Source organism: Malaclemys terrapin, chromosome 1 (genome assembly GCF_027887155.1).
Source record: "Malaclemys terrapin pileata isolate rMalTer1 chromosome 1, rMalTer1.hap1, whole genome shotgun sequence".
In the NCBI taxonomy this organism is placed as follows: Eukaryota; Metazoa; Chordata; order Testudines; family Emydidae; genus Malaclemys; species Malaclemys terrapin.
In genome coordinates this window covers 39090721-39113108 of record NC_071505.1, presented here as the reverse complement: position 1 = coordinate 39113108, position 22388 = coordinate 39090721, and the positions used below count along the sequence as shown (strand labels likewise).

Sequence of the window (22388 nt, the reverse complement as noted above, 5' to 3'; positions counted from 1 at the left end):
ATGATGCAATTCATATCATGTATGATGCAATACCAGCTTCAGATTGCATCATTCATTGTTTTGCCTTGTCAAGGCTGCTTGAACTTTAGGGTACAAATGTGGGGGGCCGCATGAAACTTCTAAGCTTAACTACTAGCTTAGATTTGGTCCGCTGCCACCACTCCCAATGTGCTAATTCCCTTCCCTGGGTAATCTTGAGAGACTCTTCACCAATTCCCTAGTGAATACAGGTCCAAACCCCTTGGATCTTAAAACAAGGAGAAATTAACCATCCCCCATCCTTTCTCCCACCAACTCCTGGTGGATCAAGAGCCAACCCCCTTGGATCTAAAAACAAGGAAAAATCAATCAGGTTCTTAAAAAGAAGGCTTTTAATTAAAGAAAAAGGTAAAAATCATCTCTGTAAAATCAGGATGGGAAATGACTTTACAGGGTAATCAAACTTAAAGAGCCCAGAGGACCCCCCTCTAGCCTTAGGTTCAAAGTTACAGCAAACAGAGGTAAACACCCTAGTAAAATGTACATTTACAAGTTGAGAAAACAAAGATAAAACTAACGCCTTGCCTGGCTGTTTACTTACAAGTTTGAAATATGAGAGACTTGTTCTGAAAGATTTGGAGAGCCTGGATTCATGTCTGGTCCCTCTTAGTCCCAAGAGTGAACTCCCCCAAAAACAAAGAGCACAAACAAAAAGCCTTCCCCGCCCCAAGATTTGAAAGTATCATGTCCCCTTATTGGGCCTTTGGGTCAGGTGTCCGCCAGGTTACCTGAGCTTCTTAACTCTTTACAGGTAAAAGGATTTTGGAGTCTCTGACCAGGAGGGATTTTATAGTAGTGTACACAGGAGGGCTGTTACCCTCCCCTTTATAGTTATGACATGCCTAAAAAGCAAGTACTGTCCAAACCCAGTCATAGATTTATTCATAGATCCAGTCAAAGATGTATTTTAGTTATTTCTGGTTTAAATTGAGATCCCTTCCCTTTATAACTCACTTATCCTCCGCCATTCCCAAGTCAAGGGTCGTATATACTGACCCAATAGCATATCTTGAAAACTAGAGCCAATCAACAATTTTAAGCATCATTTTCGTTCTCAGTGACTCAGAATTAGTAAAGTTTGACTACATTTATTTCAGAAGCATTTTGGCTGTAGAACAGTGTAAACTGGTGATGAGAGACCCAGGTTCAAGTCCCTACTCAGCATGTGCAACCAAATCAGTCATTCTTGTTTTGACCAGAAATTCCGTTCTGGATCCAAGGAAATTTTTGTCTAAACAGACGTTTCTGGGGAAAATAAGTAAATATTGGTTGAAAAATTCCCAGTGAACTCTTGTTCTGTCCTACTGTGGATACTATAAAGCTGGAGTATGTTAAATTTACACCCTCCCTTTGATAGAGAGAATTGATTTGTTTCCACTAAATTTCCAATTAAAAAAAATCAATCAAAATGGGCCAAATTCGTACCTTAGTGTCACCAATGACATCAGTCATGTCACACCAAGGCTATTTTAGACTAATATTTCCAGGACCATATCTGAGCTTCCTTTTGATTGGGGAGAGGACTGGGTTTGTCAGATGTAGGGAGCAAAAGTTTAATTTAACCACGTTGGGGTGAATGTGTCTGTAAATATAATGCTTGTAAAAGTACAGTTGCGAATAGCAGAGCTTGTTTTGTTTCCCCACAGACTACGTGTAGCATGTACAGTGACAATACAAGCTTCCCCATAATGCTTCAGCAATATCCCAAAAACCTGACTAATTTGAGTTGCGTGAATAGCGTAACTCAAATCGTCATAGCTTACATATACTTACCACGGGGTCCATACTACGCAATCTCCCATCAACTGCCCCTACTCTTCTTGATCCAGTGGAGTACAGGAATTGATGGGAGAGCGAGCTGCGGTCAGTTTAGTGGGTCTTCACTAGACCCGCTAAATCGACCGCCGATGTCTCAATAGCTGCTCATGGATCCCCCGGTAAGTGTAGACAAGCCCTTAGATGGGATCTCTTCTTGGGATAGGAGGAGCTACTTCAGTCTCCCTGCCTATTCAGCCCATGACCTCTTTGGCTTCCTTGTTAATCTTACAACAATCAGTGTGTGTTTTTTTTTGTTTTTTTGTTTTTTTACAATGTAGACTTTCTGTTCCTGAAAATTGGACTGATTTTTTTTTTATTATTTTGTTTCATTTATAGGACTGCAGTAACCTATCACTACTTCACTTAGGCTAGAGTCAAACTCAATATTTCATTATCAATCCCTGAGCCATTCAGTCACTCAATGGGTAATTAAAAAAAAAAAGGCTTAATTCTAAGTTTAGGAAACAAAATCTTGGAAAAAGTTGGGTTGATTCTTAAACAACACTTGTAAGAAAGCAGGGGAGCTATTAAATGCAAATGTAAGTGATAATGCTAACAAGTAAGTATTACCAATTCTAAAGGTGAGGGGGAAGTTACTTTTGAAATGTTTATTAGGAACATTAAACCTGAAACTTGCAATGAGAATTGAAACCTGAAATTCACAATGAGAATTAAAATTGAAAGTATATTTTTCTTGTGCCATGTTTCTGCTTTTAAGAAATGTAAGTATTATGTTGGCTAAATGGTAGTGAATGACCCAATATTTACTGTCAGAATGAGCAGTTACAATTTAATGTCTTATGGACATAACCATTAGATAAGGGCTATTTAGCTTTAGCATTTCCAGCCAGAAATGCTGCAGTTGAATGGAATATTTTATGATATAAAAACATCTGTAGCCAATATATCCTTTGGGAAACTTACGTGACCCATGATCTGTTTGGAAAAAATGCTTCACTTTTAAGAGAATGTTCAGAAGAAACTATGTACAGCAGGCTGTATCTTAATGGATATGAAATGTTCTTTTTCCCTGTTCATATGCTTGCTGCAGACTTTTGTGAACTTTCAAAATTTTCCTTGCACGCCAGTGTATCGTTTTGGACTCCTTCCCTGATGTGTGGCATGGAAACAGGCTTGTGAGAAGGGGTATATTTTTGCATATACTGATATTTGTGTCACAGGCTTTGAACAGAATTATCTTTGTTATGAGGTATCCTGAAACTCATGTAGTGGTGGTAGGGTTCATATAAGAACTGTAGTGAATCCTCTTGAAAGGGAATTTCGAGATTATAAAGTACAACTGCTACTAGAACAGATCACATCTTTAGTGGGCTGCAAACTCAGCCATACTGTATTTGTGGTAACTTTTCTGCAAGAAGTGAAGCCAGAACGTGTCACCATGGCTTCATTTGCAATGCAGTCGCTTGCAGCTCAGACCCTGGTAATATTTTGACTGGAAAACAAAATAAGCTGCAACTGTTGAATGCCAATCAAAATCTGTGTGACTTTTTTGTAAACTGGGAAGATGAGCCCATAGACTGCTTGAAATTGACAGCACATTAGGTACCTGACCTTGTGCTTATTGACATCTTAAAATGTGTATTAATGCTTTCATTTGTCCTGTTAATTCAAAGGTGAAGTATCTGGATTTGTTAAGAACTTACAAACGAACTGGGCTTGGGGAGGGAGGGAGGGAGGTTTTGTTTTTGTTTTTTAAATGCCTTGGAGTGTGACATCATGCCTCATACAACACAGGAAATAGACTGTATTCTGAACTGAATTATAATCTTCTGTCCATATGTAAATGAGCTATTAAAGCACTGTACAGCTTCATCATTGAGCAAACATAATGTTAAAACTCACTAAGGTTACTATTGCAATACAGCCCTCTGTATTGGAGGGAAAAACAAGATTTGCTTACACCTAGAGCTGGCTATTTAAAAAAAAATTGGGGGCAGGGAAGTGGGGAGAGTTTTGGTTTAACTGAAAATGAAATTTTTAATGAATGAAAATTTTAAAAAATAGTTTCAGGTCAATATTACATTTCAATTTTGAATGTCTTTGAATGTTTTTGAATTCTTAAAATAAGATTGAAGTAATTTCTAAGTGGCAAATAATTTCAACTTCCCAAAAATCTAAACATTGCATTTAGAAAATGCCAAAATGAAGCATTCAGGGATGAAATCCTGACCCACTGGACTGTAAATGCCAAAATGGCATGTGCTTCACGTTCTCTTCAAGAATAACAGAGCCAGCATGGCAGGCTGGCCAGCCAACCTTTACTCCTGAGGGCAACCTGCGCCAAAAAATGAAATATTCTGTGCATAATGTTTTAACATTTTGCAAGTTTTATTGGTCAGATAAATGTGGAGGCTCCAGCATGGCATTGGGGAGCACAGGCCACTGGCTGCACAGAGGTGGGAGATCACTGTGCAGCTTCCTCCCTCCCCCCCCCCCCCACCCGACATGGACTCAGCGGTGAGGCCGCACCCAGCCTTGACACAGTGCAGGACTGGGCCTTCCCCAGAAATACCCAAGGGCCCTGTTACTTTGTGCCAAGTTCACCAGGTGTGGGCAGGCAGGCTCAGCAAGGCAGGATCCAAGTGTGAATGGGCTTAGTGTGGGGGGACCCAGGTGTGGGTTGAGAAGGTTCTGTGTGGGGCAATCTGGGTGGGGGCAGCACAGTGGGGGATCTAGGTGCAGGGGGGATCTGGCTGCACAGGGGCTTGTTGGCGGGGTTCTGGATGCAATGGTAATTGGACTCTGCAGGGATGTCCAGGTGAAGGTGGTTGGGGCTCAGTGGGGAGGGGGTCTAGGTGTTGCAGGGGATAGAGCTCGATGGGGATATGGGTGTTGGGGGGACCAGTGGAGGTCCTGATGCAGCTAGTTGGGGCTTGGTGGGGTGGGGATCTGGGTATGGGTTGCTCGTCTGGGTGATCCAGGTGCAGGGGGAATGGGACTTATGGAGGGGCATTCTGAATGTAGGGGGGTGAGGCTCGGTGGGAGGGTCTGGGTATGAGGGAGCCTGGATGCATGGGGGTTGGGTAAATGGGGGAGCAGTTCCCTGTACAGGGATCCCTCCCTCTGCAGCTGAGGAGCAATGAGCTCAGGAAGCAAGGAGGGGGGAGTTTTCAGAGCTTCCTTCAGCAGGGGAAGAAATCTGGGGATGGGTCTGGCCTGGCCTCAGAGGCCATGCAAGGGAAAAGGAAGTCCCGTCCTCCCCAGCCCAGTCAGGACTAGCAACTGAGCCCGGCGCAGGGGAGGAGCCACCAGCCAGGTCTTCCCCAGTCCCTCCTCCTGCCCTACAGTGATTTACCTCTCTGCCGGCTGCCCTGGGCCCCTGAAACTGCTTAGGAGAGTTGCATGACTGCTTTTGTGGCTTCCCTTTGCTTCCTTGTCAGTCATTTTTCTGCGGGGAAGCAAAGAAATCTGCGGGGGACATAAATTCTGCATATGTGCGTGGTGCAGAATTCCCCCAGGAGGAAACCTTTAAACTTACCTGGCTATTTTTAAATAAGTAAAAAAGACTCCAGTTTTCAGCATATAATGAATTTGATCCTCTTAGGAGCCAGCTACCTTCCTTTCCCACTGATTTCAATAAAGGTCCTCACAGGATTGGGTCCAACTGTTTCAGACAAAATATTAATACGATTTATTTCATTCTAGTTAAAGAATATGTAATATCTGTATTTAATTAGATAAGGTGTAGGAAGCCTGGAAAGTCCTAAGTATAGGCTTTTGGTATTTGTTTTCACATTAATTGACTTTTTAATGAAGTCAGAGAAGTGTTTCCAGGTGTTAACTGTCTCTTTAAACATTCATGGAGGTTCTAACAGAGATGAGCAGAAATACAAATGGAATGGGTTGCTGTATTGATAACTGTTGAACTCTTCATGCAGAAAACACAGCATTCATTATTTGTAAGTGAAAGTTTTGTGGCTTTATTTTCTACTTGTACTACTACGCACCATGTAAGGAAGCAATGAAGAAGGCTTTGTGTGAGACAGTTGGCTTAGTGCCATTTAAAGAAGGTTCCATTATTATAGTTTCAGAGGAGTAGCCGTGTTAGTCTGAATCTGTAAAAAGCAATAGAGGGTCCTGTGGCACCTTTAAGAGGTTCTTACCCATGAAAGCTTATGCTCCCAATACTTCTGTTAGTCTTAAAGGTGCCACAGGACACTCTGTTGCTTTTTACATTATTATAGTTGTGATCCAGTACTGGGTCACTTTTTGGATACATGAGTACAGGTGATAAGTAGGAATGGGACAACTTTTGTCTGATTTTGAGTCCAGTCAAACATCATGAGGTAGAAAGTTCAGTTTTAATGGTACTCTGGTGAGAGTTCTGTTTAGGACAGACTATGATGAGTGAACAGAAAAACCTTCTCTGCCTATTTTTCCATCACATATCCTAATGAGAAAAATGCAGTGTACATTTACTGTTGCCCCTGTGCTGAGTTGAAGCAGATTTGTGGAGTCTTGCAGGTCTAGGGTTACCATACGTCCGGTTTTTCCCGGACACGTCCGTCTTTTCAGCAATCAAACCCCCGTCCGGGGGGAATTGCCAAAAAGCCGAACATGTCTGGAAAAATACCGGCGGGGCACTTCCTCTCCCGTGGCTGCTCTGCTCCTCCTTTGACTCAGACTTCAGCTCTGTTTAAGAGCCAAGCTGCCCGAGCCAGCGCTACCGGCTTCAGGCAGTCCCCTTGCCTGCGGACCCCGAGCCGCTGGCCGGGCACTTCCCTTCCCGGGCTCCAGCTGCTCTGCTCCGGCGGCGCAGGGTCCAGAGGCACGGGGGCTGCCCGAAGCCGGAGCGCTGGCTCGGGCAGCTTGGCTCTTAAACAGAGCCAAAGTCTGAGTCAGGGGAGGAGCAGAGCAGCTGGAGCCCGGGGGGAAGTGCTCGGCCGGGGACGCAGGGTCCGGAGGCATAGGGGCTGTCTGAAGCCCGAGCGCTACCGGCTTCATGGTTTGCTGGGCAGCCTCCAGACCCTGCGCCCCCGGCTGGGCACTTCCCCTCCCAGGCTTCAGCTGCGCTGGGGAAGCGCCGGCCAGGGGCACATGGTCTGGAGGTTGCCCGGCAAACCGTGAAGCTGGTAGCGCTCGGGCAGCCCTTTTCGCATGGCTGGGAGGGAGGAGGGGGAGTTAGGGCAGGGATTTTGGGGAAGGGGCGGAGTTGGGGTGGGAAAGGGGCGGGGCCAGGGCCTGTGGAGTGTCCTCTTTTTTTATTTTTTTAAATATGGTAACCCTATGCAGGTCAGATTCCTATTTGGAGCAGAAATGTGCAGACACACTAAGAAAATATCTGACTGCACAAGTCCTGTTCCCTTGAACAGGAATGGTGGTAAACTGCAGGCAGGCAGTTCCCTTTGCGGAAACCTCAGGTAAAGCACCTCTACCTTGTCCCAAAAAGTCATTTTTATCAACCTTTATAGATATTGAATCACTCTGAGACTGCTGGAGGGGGGGAATTTGCAAACTCTCATTAACTTTGCAACCACCCAAAGTACTAGTAGGGATTCTCAAAACCCCAAGCATCACAAGGTTCAACTGTTCACCTGAGTGAAGAACTGAGTTACAATTAGCTGGAAGTTTTAGTTGTGCAGCAGTGAATCACTCGTGCTGCCTTTCCCATTCCCATCTTATCACTTCCTTGCATTGCCCTTCCAGGCAAGTGATCATGGCAGGCAATCCCCAGCGAGTCATTATAGTGGACAGCAGCATCCGCAAGTTATTAACAAAAACAAATCTACTTCAACTTTGCAGATGTCTGTCTTTCTGTGAAACATCAGAATGAAGATTGCCTGTATCTCACTGTTTCCTGTTTAAGAACAAAGTGGTGGGGGGAACAGAGGGTGTGTGTGTTGGGGGAGGGAGGGGGAGAATAGCCATGCCTATTTATGAAAGCAGATAGGGATAACGGGGCAAAGAGTGCTTGTTTGGGTTTTTTTTCGGGAGATCAATGCTTTTTCCTTTCATGGCTCTTGGCTAAGAGCCTGATGAAAGTGGTGTCCAAGAAATGACCAACAATAGTATAGTTTGCCCCTTACCAGCAAGAGATGTGCCTGAAAAACACCGCAGAGCTCTTTCACACAGGTCAATGATCCTGTGCATCTCAGCCCACTTTAACACTTATCTGCATCCTTTGCCCAAACTTCCCGCTGAAGGCTATTTAATGATGTAAGTAAGTTTGGGTTAGTAATTCCCTTTTGCAGTTATGATGGCATGGCAGCCTATTTATATTAATGATATTTTTCCTTTTTTTACTGCTTGGCAAATCATACACGAGTTGACAAATGGAGGGATACATTAATTATTCAGCAGCCAATGAATTTCTCATCCTCACTAACTCAATTTAGGATTTGTAGACCTCTTTGTGTGAACTATTTGCTTCTCCTCCGTGGTATTTCAAGGTGTTGTGGGTGTGGTGTTGTTTTTTTAACTGTCTCCTGTCTGTCTTCAAAGAAGGAAATTCTTTTTTCTGTAGTTAGTATAAAATCAAATTGAATAAATCAAAGCAGTAGTTTTTCTGGAAACTCCAGGACTAATAAAGTTCAAATCCAAAGGTGTGTCCTATTCTAAAATTAAACGTGAAAATTGCCAAAAAACCTATTTCCTAAACATTTAAAAATCTCAGAGTAGGCATTAATTTTTCATTGAAACATAATTGAGAGCTAAAGTAATCCAGTCTCCTTGCATCTCAAATAGATATAAATCACAAATCCGTGGGAAGTGTAAACAATATATTTTCAGAAAGGTATACTGAGAATTAGATGGATAATTCAATTACCTTGGCTAGGAATTTTGGACAAACACTATCGAATGATTAAAAAATTTCCCTTGCCAGATAGGTTTTGACTCTTTTTCAATAGACCAGTGATTTGTCTAACACCTTGTGTCTTACGATGGCAAAAAACGGAGACGACATAGTTCAAAAGCCCTATAGTAAAAAGCTGATCCATTATTGGCAGCTATTGTCAGCAATGTCACTACCCCCTGCACCTCACCTATGGGACAGAATTGTTTCTAGCACCATTATGGAAAGCATGATTCAGACTTGTTGGAAGTCTCAGTGATACAGCAGCTAGTTTAGGTAACAGTACCATACTGAGCGGCAGGGTGTAAGATGGAGGTAAAAAGTATGGAAATTAATGTTGCTCTGAGCAGCATTACTGTCTCCTACATACACAGGCTGCAGCTGATAAGCCAACAGAAGCACAACTATTGTGTAGGATGTGCTGCTAGCATTGCAAAGGGAAGTGCAGAAGCTGGTCAGAATCTCCACAATGGGGAAGAGGTCTGTAGGACCTCTATTTCTGCAGATTTTTGACTATGCATGTTTCAGAGGCTAGGTCCTCATCCCTGCTGACCCCTTCCCTCAGGCACTGGGATGTTTGTTATGGGCACTGAAGAACTCAATGGATAGACATGAGCTGCATTACTGACAGCATCAGAAACTGCTGAGTGAGATTTCTCTTCCGTCATCTTCTAACATGAGAATATAACGATTTACTCCATAGACGATAAATAATGAAGCTCCTGTTGATTGCTGTGGCAGCAGACTGCTGACCAATCCATCCCTCTTCAACTTGGTACAAATCTGCAAGGAAGCCCATTCCCACAGTTGTTCTTACTGAAATGCTCACCAGCTGAAAGTGGAAATGAAGAGAGGAAGGCTAACGAGACTCCTGGTGGAAAGCATAAACTAAAACTTGCAAGGAGTTCAGAGACATTCTCAACATTTTGCGGAGCCAGTTTTAAACAGCCTTAATGACATATGTGGTTTGGATTGCTTTGGTTGGCCATTAAAATTCATTTAATTGTAGCATTGAAATGAAAAAGGAATGTTTGTGGCCGCAGTGGATTTCCTCCATGGCTACAGGAAGAGTAAATTAGTTAACAGGAACTTGAAAGTATGGCCCAAGCGGTTAACCCTTTTCTTAATGGAGCTTGCTCTTCCATTGTAATCCACTTTAAAAAGAAATCCGGTGATCAGTGCTCCCCCCGCCCCCTTCTTTGTCATCTTCGTCCTCTCCATGGGAGAGCTTTAATTACAAAAACAGCAAGGAGTGAGTTGTTTGAACAGAAAATCTGGGAACTTCCTTTATAAATATTACTTTTCCCTTCATGTGAAACCAAAGCAGCTTCCTCAGTTCCCAAGCACACATTTTTCTGACTTGGGCACTGTAAAAACATGTGTATAAAAATGTTAAAAAATATAACCAAAAAAGGTTAATTAGGAAATGATACAGTTACGAGCAGTTTTAGTTTAGTTCACAACAAACTGAAAAGGGGATACAGGAAAAATCCTATTTCTGCTTTGTGATCCCATTTCCATCTCAGACACCAGTCAGTACTGGGCTGGATCAGTATTGGATGGCAGTCGTTCTAGTAACACTAAGTGCTGCAGGACGTGGTTTCAGCAATTCAATAGGAGGCATTCTCCCCTTTGAGTCAGAATTCTGTTAAAGGGCGTTGTGCTGCTGGAGGCTCTTTGCAGGGGTCATAAAATCATGGTCTTTATCGTTTAGTTATTAAAGCTACCATGGTATGTTTCATAAGAAATGGGGTTTTAACTGGATGACCAGGTCAAATTCCAAATTGAGTAATTATTTTTCCCACCTAAAATTATCCCCATCACTTTCAGTTGGGAATGATATTCTTCCCATGCCCTCAACTGTTGTGTGGTGGTTACACCTGAGCTGGAAACTGAGTTTTTGGTCGGGGGGGGGGAGGGGAGAGAGAGAGAGTGTTCTCTAGCAGAATGATTTTTTTTTTTGTGGAATAGCTGCGTGGCAGGCAGGTCCCCCCTGCCTGTCCTCCATCAGGGCTGCCTAGGGAGCCAACCAGGCGGGGAACAGGTGCCCAGCTCTTCAGTTAGCCAGCCAAGTGGGGAACTAAAGGTCTAGGGAACCCCCAGCTCCAGAGGAGCCTTGGAGCCCAGGTGTACCTGAGAGCTTGGGAACTAGGGCTTCCAGGCTCCAGACTCCCCAAAAGTCCCCCAAGCAGTTTGCAGAGAAGCAGAGAGCCTGGGCTGCTGAGGAATGAGCCAGGCAAGCTGGCAGGAATCAAGGCATCTTTCAAAACCTGCCTGGCAGGCAAGAGTCCATTGGGAACCTGCCTGGTTTCCAGTGGGACTTGGTTGAAATTTACTGATTCCCATGGAATGTTTAAATTTCAGTGAATTTTCTAACTAGCTTTAGTTGTGTCGACTTTGTTTTTGCACTGTTTAACTAGCTGTGCACAGGGAATAAAACTCCAAAAATAGTGTGTAAGACCTGTCTGGGGCAGATTTTACCTACCTTAGGTACCCAAAGGGTCAGTCTCTCTCTTAAAAAAAAATATATATATATACACACAGACAGACACACTACAGTTGTATGGCTTGTCAGAAAATGTCATGAATTTTGTGCTCCACTCCACAGGAGGCTGCATTTCATGAATTTCAGTGGGGGAATGTGATCCCTTATCTGAGCGTTGTGAAACTGAAATAGTTTCTGTAAAGCTCTAAACTGCCTGCTCAAAGTTATCTTCTCTAACTCCTTTCCCTTTCTCTGAAAGGCAAAAATCTGCAATATTCAGGAGGAACTCTCCATATCTACACCCTCCTCTCCCCTCAATTTTATTATTGCTGAGTCCTTATGTCCCCCTATCCCTCATCACTTTCTCCCCTCCTTGTTATGTTCATCTAACCATACTTCCCTCCTTTTGCTCCACCTTCCAAGGCTGCCTTTGCCTCTGGATCTGTAAGGTTTCTCTCTCTCTCCACCAGCCTGCCTGCTTTTTACTCACACAAGGCAGTCTGCGTACTTAGGGAATAATCCTTCATACTGTTATGCAAGTATTCCCATTGGCTATGTGATTTTTTTATTAAGGAATTGCAGGACTGGGCATGTAGATTGTAAAATCTCTGGGGCAGGGTAAAAGTCTTTTTGTGGGGCCAGTTTTAAACTGCCTTAATTACATTTGTGGTTTGGATGACTTTGGCCATTAAAATTCACGTTTCTAAGGCACCATGCACACCAATGGCACTGTATAAATAAAGCAGTTTGAGGGCTTGATAGAAAAGGCTCTTTAGAAATAATATATTACTTCCAGTCTAGAGAAATGGAGGGCACTTTAAAATGAGCTTTTACAAGCCCTGTGTGTTTAAAAACGTTAACATCTTTTTTTGTTTCCCTTTTGTTTAACCTCCTCTGCAGACCTGAGCACGTTTGAGCAGCCAAAGATCTTATTTCATGTAGGATCCTATTTCCAATCCAGGTCAGGCCAGATCAATAGAAAATCAGCACACTCTGAAATAAAACTGTGTCTGTGAAATTCCTTCACCTGTGGGAAGATGGAAGAGGAAGAGTGTAATAAAACAAATACTGATTTTCTTTTTGAGGTGAAAAACTCTGAAACTCTGTCCTTGGGTGTTGCACAATCAACCTTGATTGAGCATTGATCATAGCACAATTTTGGTGTATTTTGTATCCCTGGGATAGCAGTTAATGGCTGTTTTTTCAAACCAGCCACACACAGCAATGGTAGGATATTTTATGGAAAGAACAGAGGTACTTGTAAGTCTGAACACAGCTAACATAGTGAAATAGGCCTAGTGATGCTTGTGATCTAAAAGTGCCTGTAGCTACTTCACTGTTAGATCAAGCATATTTTTATTAGTTTGAAAAATTTAGGGCGAATCTAATCTAGTCTATTATTTGGTTCAAGATTTCATCAGCTCCTATGATCTTCAGCAAATTTATTTGGCAACACAGCTTCTTCAACTTTCAAAAATGCCTTTGAATTAGAATCATATTATCCAAGGTTGTTGTTGTGGGCTTTTGTTCTCCCCCCCCCCCCCCCACACACACACACCCCGCTTTGTCTTTTTTGTCTCCCTGAACACACAAAAGAAATATGATTGTATAATAGTTGTGTGAGAGGAAAACTGCAGTATCATTTCAGATCATTGAAGGGGAGAGGGCAAGGGGGTAAGAGAGACTCTAAATCTAAAGTTGGGAGACTATTAGGTAGCTCTGAATGCATGGATGTTTGGATGTCTGCCAATATTATGCTGAATACCAGGGAAAATTTTCTTATGGTGAACTTGGTTCTACTGTGGAATTATGACCTTGGGGGAAGTCCTGTCACTTAGCACATTTAAACCCCATCAGGGCAAAATCCTAGTGAATGTCTAATAGGGAGAAAGTTGTTGTTGGTCCAGAGCAGAACATTGCTTGACCTCTCTTAGAGCAGTGTAATTTTGGGGGGAGTGAGTAGGAATTTCTTAAGGGGTTGGGAGAAGGAAGAAGGCAAATGTTCCATGGCAGATTATTTTTAATTCTAAAAATTTACCTGTCTGAAAGCTTCCAAGTTGTTTTGAATGTAAAGTTACCTTGAGGGGGTAGATGTAGTGGGCAGAGAGCAGGAGAGGCAGTCTGAGGCATAATAAATACAGTTTCTATCATGCATCTCACTACCACATTTGGGGTTACAGGGGGATGGAGGGGGTTTATGTATGTATGTTTCTATATGTGAATCATTAGAATACTGTGTGCCCACACACTTGAAAATCCTCACAAATACGTAAGCAAAGGAACTGAAAGGAATTAGGCACCCAACTCCCATTGGAATTCATTGTGGGTTAGAAGCGAGATTCTCTTAGACTGCTTTCAAAATCTCAACCATAATGTGTAATAATACGCCTGGTGTGATGTCAATGGAAACTTGCTGGGTGGATCTATTTAGGGCCTCCATGAGAGTTTATATACTGACTTGAGTGTTTAGATTCATTGGACATATTGTAATTTCATGTAAATTTTGTGTTCAGTCAGGTCCTGGTCTGACACTAAAGCTCCTATGCACTATGTTAATACTACTACTAATAATGTCATTTTATTTGAATAGTGTCCTTCTTAATATACTTATGACGCAGACATTTACTGTTTTTTGGAGTTGGGTCCTACAAGTCTCTCAGATAGTAAAGGGAAACAAATTTAACTGAAATGAATGGAGTAGTAAAAAAAAAAAAAAAAAAAATTAAAACTGAAAATCCTGAAATTCTATAGTAGTAAAGTAAGTCATGCTGCAAACTATAGAAAGATTATAATGGAAGGGCAGAGTAAAGGTGGTTGTGCTGCACTTTTGAGTCTTATCCAGCCAGACAAAAAACCTTGTCTTGGCACATGCTGGGCTTTCCTTAACAGAATTTCATTATTTTCACTTTGAGTGGCTTAGCTATGAGTTGTATGGGACAGATTAAAAAAACTCATCAAAATTCAGTAAAAATTAGGATAGAAAAGCAGGGTCAATTGAAACTTGAAAACCAGAGGATTTAACTGGAGGAAGTGACTCAGTGGATTGAAGGGAGGATCTGATTGATCCACCCAAGTGAACAATTACACCATAAGTTGGGACAGTTACTGGAAGGAGACAGAGAGGAAGCTAAGGGCAGGTCTACACTATGAGGTTAAGTCGACCTAAGTTATGCAACTCCAGCTACGTATCTGGAATCGACGGCACTTAGGTTGACTTATTGCGGTGTCGACGGGAGAAACTCTTCTCGTTCCAGTGGAACTGATGGGAGAGCAATCTGCAGTCGATTTAGCGGGTCTTCACTACACCTGCTAAATTGACCCCCAGTGGATTGATTGCTGGAGTGTTGATCCATGCTAAGTGTAGACATACCCTAAGAGGAAAGCTGTGGAGCAAATGAGTCGAATGAATAGGAAGTGGACTAAGGTCAAAGAGGTAGAGAAAGGAAGCATGGAGAAGATTAACCACCAGGAGAGCAGCTGGGAACTGGAGCTGATGGTGATGGGAAGGGTATGTGGCTACTCTGGTGCTAGAATATAACAATTTAGTAGAAAGTTCATTAGAAACTTAAATACAATATGTTAAGAACAGGGTTGGCCAACCTGAGCCTGAGAAGGAGCCAGAATTTACCAATTTTCATTGCCAAAGAGCTACAGTAATACGTCAGCAGCCCCCCATCAGCCCCCCCCAGCGCCTCCCGCCCACTTGCAGCCCTGCCGATCAGAATCTCCCCCTCCTTCCCCGCACCTCCCGATCAGCTGTTTTGTAGCATGCAGGAGGCTCGGAGTGGGAGGGAGAGGAGCGAGGGCATAGCAGGCTCAGGGGAAGGGGCAGAGTTGGGGCAGAGCCAGGGATTGAGCAGTAAGCACCTCCCAGCACATTGGAAAGTTGGCACCTGTAGCTCCAGCCCGGGAGTCGGTGCCTATACAAGGAGCCGCATATTAACTTCTGAAGAGCAGCATGTGGCTCCGGAGCCACAGATTGGCCATGCCTGGTTTAGACCCTTTTGGCTAAGCTCATGTTCAGTATCTGCTTAATGTCTGATACATCCGCTATTAGGAAATTTTATGTTTTGCCCTTATACAGACATGGACTCAGTCTGACAGGGCTTTCCTGTCTCTCCGAATATGAGAATCACTAGTTCAAAGTGAACAAAGTCTCAAGAATAGGCAAGTATATGGAAAACTACCAGCGCTGTTCAGTGTACCAGGCACACTAACCAAATGGCCAGATAAAGGGTATGAAACAGTGTAAAAGTCTATATGACCTTGGGGAAGTTATTTGACCTCTCCATGTTTTGTGTCCTCATCTTTTAAAAGTAGATTATAGCCTGCGTCCAAGTCTATGAGTAAAAAGAATTGTATATAATCTATTGTTATCACTCATTATTACATTAGCAGAAGATTTAGTAGCCAGAGTTCCACATTTTGCTCCTTGTGGCTTCTGAAACCATTTTTCAAACTTCCAGCAACAGTTTTTGGGGGGCTGTCCTCCTAAGATTCAGCCTTGCCTCAGTGAAAGTCGCTTGTGCTCTGACATGATCTATCAGCCCCTGCTTCAACTCAAAGAGCATCTTATTTTGCAGTGCTAGAATAAGTTACTCTGCCAGGTATTTTATAGTACAGCAATTGCTCCTAGACTGCTTATATATTTTGACAGTGCTAACTACACTACCATGTGTGGTATTCTTCATCTTTTGATGTCTTGGAGATAACTTGTGTTTGATAGAAAGGACAATGGTTGCATTATGGAGGACAAAGTTGGGCGCGATTAGTTATGTCAGAGTGAATATAGTCAGGGTAGATCGATCACATATGCTACTGGCACATAGATTTTGGTTTCTGGGAAGCTGGTTGCAAAGACCCTATGTCTTGTGGTACTTAGTGTATTTGTGAGGGGCAAGGTAATAAGAGCCCACAGCCTGCAGGGAGCCTACGTTACCATATCTACAGCTGAGCACCTTTCACATACTTTGCTGGAGGCTGAAATCCAAATATGAATGTCCAAGCCCCCTGTGTCACTTGCTCTTAAGATGTTGAAAAAGAGCTGTTGTGGCATGAACAAGAGTTTAAAAAAAAATCTTGCAGTAGATGGTATCACCTGTACCCAATTTAATCCAGCCAAAACAATCTGCCACTGAGAGTGGAGAAGGCTGGAAACCTGATGACTCAGTTTGAGGAAGGAGGGAGTGAAGAGTAGCAATCTGGCACAAACCTTGAGCTTATCATGAAAGAGGCTTCTTATTTTTTTTATAGATCACTAAATTACCTACAGTTTGGTGGAGACTTCTCTGGCACTGCTAGCTAGCAAATACAAACTAAAATGCTTGGGTGCTTGATATGTACTGTTACATTCTTTAAAAAGCAACAGAGGGTCCTGTGGCACCTTTGAAACTAACAGAAGTATTGGGAGCATAAGCTTTCGTGGGTAAGAACCTCACTTCTTCAGATGCAAGACATTGTTACATTCTTGTGATAGTTGACACATTTGCAGTCAACTTATCACATGCTAGTTTCTTTGGGTGCATTGGGAGGGATTTTCATAATAAATGGAGTTTGTGGTACTGCTGACAGTGTGTGTAAATTATCATTGAGGAAAGAGAGCCTTGTAGTTAAGATACAGGAGAACTGGGAGTTTGCAGATTTGGGTTTTATTTATAGGCTCTATCAAAGACTTCAGTGTAATCTTTAGCAAGTTGCTTAATCTCTGTTACCACAGTTTCCTCCATCTGTTACCGACTTCATGGGTAGTTGTAAAGCTAAATTCATGAATGTTTGTAAAGAGAGCCTTGAATGGAAGACAACTTGTAATTGCAAAGTGTGAGCTCTATTTCAACAAGATGAAAACTGAGACCCACCTGTTTGCTCACAAACCCTATCATTTTCCTTTTTTCTTGATTTTTAACATCACAATCCTCCACATGATTCTGACACTAAAGTTGCGGGGCCTCCCCTTCCTTCACACATTCAAGATGTTGGTCTTTTCTCCACAAGATACTAAAATCGTCCCTTTGTCTGTCCTTGAGGCTAAAACACTTGCTAATGTCTTGCTTAGCTTCTGCCTTTGCTTACAACTTCGTCTTTTATGCCCATCCTGATTCCTGTGGTACTCAACTCCAGCCTATCCAGAACATCTAAAATCTTTTTTTTTGCCTTTTCTGCTGCATCACACTCCTCCTCAAGTCTCTGTGTAAAGGTCACAATTCTCGCCCCCTCCTTGAAGGGACTGCATCATTCTGCCCATGCTGACATCTCGGTTCTCAATTCTTGCCTCTCCGCTCCTTTGCCCTCTTGCTGTAATGAAGGGCCCCTCGCCACTCTCTCTTTCAGGGCCGGTTCCAGGCACCAGCCGAGCAAGCTGGTGCTTGGGGCGGCAGATTGTACGAGGAGGCATTCCGCCCAATCCTAGGGCTGCATGGCCACTTTTTTGTTGTTGTTCCGCTCTGGCTGCCCTGTAGGGGGTGGCGGTGCGGAGGATGGGAGCGCCCTGCAGCAAGCCCAGCAGGGCAGCTGGCATCCTTCTCTCTCAGCCGACCGGAGCGGCGCGGAGCCCAGGTGGCAGGCAACGCGGTGGGAGGGGCCGCATGGCAGCGCCCCACTGAAGCCCTGGCCGCCCCCTTCTCTCTCTCTCCCCCCGCCCCATCCCCCTCCCCGCGCTAGCGAGGGCACATCTGCAGCGCAGGGAGTCCCCCTGGCTCCGGCCGCACCACAGGGTGGGTTTTTTTTGTTTGTTTGTTTTTGTTTTTTGCTTGGGGCGGCCAAAAAGCCAGAGCCGGCCCTGCTCTGTTTCATGCCGCCTTCTTGCTTGGAATGACCCCTCTAGCCCAGTGCATCAAGCATCCTTCTTTCAAATTCATATCCTTGTTTCTTCAGATTCAAACACTGAAGATCAGAAAGGTGCCCTGACTCAGCACCCCTGAGCAGGGCCGGCTCCAGGCACCAGCTTGGCAAGCAGGTTCTTGGGGCGGCCGCTCCGGAGAGGGGCGGCACGTCCAGCTATTCAGTGGCAATTTGGCGGATGGTCCCTCACTCCCGCTCGTAGCGAAGGACCTTCCGCTGAATAGCCGCCGCAGATCGCGATTGCGATCGCGGCTTTTTTTTTTTGGGGGGGGGCTGCTTGGGGCGGCCAAAACCCAGGAGCCGGCCCTGCCCCTGAGTTTTCCAAAGCATCTTTGTGTCTGATCTTTGTCTATTTTGATTGCAAGTTCCTTCAAAAAGGGATCAGATTTTCCTTTGTCTTGTATAGCTCTGAGCAAATTATTGGTACGTCATAAAGAATAATAAAGTATTATCAGAGAATGGAAGTGGGGTTGGAAGAGATGAATTGTGTGTACCCTTAAATAGTGCTTATTACCATGGCAACTAGACACATGCAATGCAAAGAACATTAAACCCAGTCAAATTTTTTACAAAATAAATAAGTCTTAGGTGCCATGAAGCACACTGGTGCTGACAAACCACCATGAAGCATGACTTCCAAAGGTGAAGGCCTTCAACTAACACTCCTTGAGGGAGCTAGAGGTCAGCAGGCCATAGTCACAAACTCCGATCCAGAGGTGAACTGGGGTGGGGAATGATTTGAATCTAGTAGCCTGGTTTAGGACTATGTCCAGGTTTGCTAGGGACAGTAGTTTCACAATCCTTTATTGCATATATTGGCATACACAGGACATTGCTTAAAGGGACATAAACTAATCTACAAAAACAACAAGGAGTCTGGTGGCACCTTAGAGACTAACAGATTTATTTGGGCATAAGCTTTTGTGAGTAAAAACCTCACTTCTTCGGATGCATAGAGTGAAAGTTACAGATGCAGGCATTATATACTGACACATGGAGAGAAGGGAGTTACTTCGCAAGTGGAGAACCAGTGTTGACAGGGCCAATTCAATCAGGGTGGATGTAGTCCACTCCCAATAATAGATGAGGAGGTGTCAATTCCAGGAGAGGAAAAGCTGCTTCTGTAGTGAGCCAGCCACTCCCAGTCCCTATTCAAGCCCAGATTAATGGTGTTGAATTTGCAAATGAATTTTAGTTCTGCTGTTTCTCTTTGAAGTCTGTTTCTGAAGTTTTTTTGTTCAATGATAGTGACTTTTAAATCTGTAATAGAATGACCAGGGAGATGGAAGTGTTCACTTACTGGCTTGTGTATGTTACCATTCCTGATGTCCGATTTGTGTCCATTTATTCTTTTGCGGAGGGACTGTCCGGTTTGGCCAATGTACATGGCAGAGGGGCATTGCTGGCACATGATGGCATATATGACATTAGTGGATGTGCAGGTGAATGAGCCCCTGATGGTGTGGCTGATGTGGTTGGGTCCTCTGATGCTGTTGCCAGAGTAGATATGGGGACAGAGTAGGCAATGAGGTTTGCTACAGGGATAGGTTCCTGGGTTGGTGTTTCTGTGGTGTGATGTGTAGTTGCTGGTGAGTATTTGCTTCAGGTTGGGGGGTTGTCTGTAAGCGAGGACTGGCCTGTCTCCCAAGGTCTGTGAGAGTGAGGGATCATTTTCCAGGATAGGTTGTAGATCGTGGATAATGCGCTGGAGAGGTTTTAGCTGGGGGCTGTATGTGATGGCCAGTGGTGTTCTGTTATTGTCCTTGTTGGGCCTGTCCTGTAGTAGGTGATTTCTGGGTACCCGTCTTGCTCTGTCAATCTGTTTCCTCACTTCCCCAGGTGGGTATTGTAGGTTTACGAATGCTTGATAAAGATCTTGTAGGTGTTTGTCTCTGTCTGAGGGGTTGGAGCAAATTCGGTTGTATCTTAGGGCTTGGCTGTAGACAATGGATCGTGTGATGTGTCTTGGATGGAAGCTGGAGGCATGTAGGTACGTATAGCGGTCAGTAGGTTTCCGGTATAGGGTGGTGTTTATGTGACCATCACTTATTTGTACTGTAGTGTCCAGGAAGTGGATCTCTTGTGTGGACTGTCCAGGCTGAGGTTGATGGTGGGGTGGAAATTGTTGAAGTCCAGCCACAATCTACAACGTATCCTGGAAAATGATCCCTCACTCTCACAGACCTTGGGAGGCAGGCCAGTCCTCGCTTACAGACAACCCCCCAACCTGAAGCAAATACTCACCAGCAACTACACATCACACCACAGAAACACCAACCCAGGAACCTATCCCTGTAGCAAACCTCGTTGCCTACTCTGTCCCCATATCTACTCTGGCAACAGCATCAGAGGACCCAACCACATCAGCCACACCATCAGGGGCTCATTCACCTGCACATCTACTAATGTCATATATGCCATCATGTGCCAGCAATGCCCCTCTGCCATGTACATTGGCCAAACCGGACAGTCCCTCCTCAAAAGAATAAATGGACACAAATCGGACATCAGGAATGGTAACATACACAAGCCAGTAAGTGAACACTTCAATCTCCCCGGTCATTCTATTACAGATTTAAAAGTCACTATCACTGAACAAAACAACTTCAGAAACAGACTTCAAAGAGAAACAGCAGAACTAAAATTCATTTGCAAATTCAACACCATTAATCTGGATTTGAATAGGGACTGGGAGTAGCTGGCTCACTACAGAAGCAGCTTTTCCTCTCCTGGAATTGACACCTCCTCATCTATTATTGGGAGTGGACTACATCCAACCTGATTGAATTGGCCCTGTCAACACTGGTTCTCCACTTGTGAAGTAACTCCCTGCTCTCCATGTGTCAGTATATAATGCCTGCATCTGTAACTTTCACTCTATGCATCCGAAGAAGTGAGGTTTTTACTCACGAAAGCTTATGCCCAAATAAATCTGTTAGTCTTTAAGGTGCCACCAGACTCCTTGTTGTTTTTGTAGATACAGACTAACACGGCTACCCCCTGTTAATAAACTAATCTGTACATGCTTATGGAAAGTATCTGTAAGGAAAAAAACAGTATTGTATTGCCTACTGATGGATATCCATTGCTGGAGATTTCTTCCAAAACAGTCATCCTCTTCATATTCAAGTTGAACAGCCTAGTTTTACTTCCTTTTGACATCATTTTTATAATAGAGTAGTGGTCTTGAGTGCTAATGAGGCAGTATTTTATTTGCCCTTAGATGTCTAGGTGCTGTTTCCCCTCTACAAAGTATTCTGAAGCTGTCTGATCCTGCCAAGGTGCTGAGCGCTTCAGACAATGGAAGGTGAGAGTGCTCAGGTTCTCCTAGAGTGCAGTCAGAACATACAAAACCCAATCCTTAATATAAAACATACATTCTTTCAGGTACTGTACCATATGAGTTCTCAATTCTTTAGTGATTAGTCATCTGTCTGCAATTAATTGTATGTCTGACTTGCCTATTGAGAGTGAACCCAGAGCAGTGCTCCGTTTAGTCTTGGGATTCAAACTTATGGTATGGCAAAAATTTGTTTAAAAATAAATAAACTTGACTCTATATACTTTTTTTTTAAATACACGGTTCTGAACCATTACAGAACACCTTACATAAGTACTCCGAAGTGTAAGAAGAATCAATATAATGGATATTTTTGTAATTCTTTTCCTTGTTTTTCATAGGTAAAGGTGAAAAAGAAGAAGATTTAAAACTGTCCTGGAAAAGAACTAAGTGCAGTAAAGAAGAGTTAGTGAAAAAGTGAATGTAAGTATTTCAGTTTTTCACAAATAAAGTAGTTTATAACTGCTAGTGCTGTATGATCAGAAACCATAAAAATGATTCAGTAAACTAGCAGATGATGCCAAAATGAAGACCTAATTTTGAAATCCCAGTACATTTAATATTCCTATGGAACTTGGGGCTAATTTTGAGCACACCAAGAATGCTCAATCAGGACTTGTGTTTTTTTTATTAATTGTAAAAAGACAAACTTTAAAAAATGTGTAGTCAGTACTCAACTTAAACTGTTACCATGATCTTGTTAGTGTTGTTAGCTATCCATGTCTGCTTGAAACAAAGAGGCAATCTTGGGCTGTCAGTAAATGCCAGTTTTAAACAATCTGTTCAAACACCAGTTGGGCCCTGAGTCCTGTACTGTAGACCTATTTTCCATTTCAAATGGGATTTAGGTTTATTTTGCCCCATATGTAGTATCTATAGCTGTGTGTATTTTTGCACTGAAGATTTGGATTTAGAATACAAATTTCAGTGCAATGTTTTTCTATTTCATGGTAAGTAGAGTTTTCAATGCCTGAAGTTTCAGTCTGAGAGCATTACTGCCCTCTGGAAGTCATTTTTTCAAATCTAGAGGCAATTGTTTTCTAACAGTAAGCTAA

At 43.3% G+C, this 22388-nt stretch overlaps 1 protein-coding gene across 1 annotated transcript in view; it reads left to right on the top strand.

Moving 5' to 3' along the window:
- PLXNB2 (plexin B2) overlaps positions 1-22388 on the top strand; it is a 337927-nt gene that overhangs the window by 170178 nt on the left and 145361 nt on the right. The window contains exon 3 of the mRNA XM_054022660.1: positions 21675-21756. Coding sequence (XP_053878635.1) covers positions 21755-21756 — 2 coding nt within the window. The 5' untranslated portion in view covers positions 21675-21754. The remainder of the gene's footprint in view (positions 1-21674; positions 21757-22388) is intronic.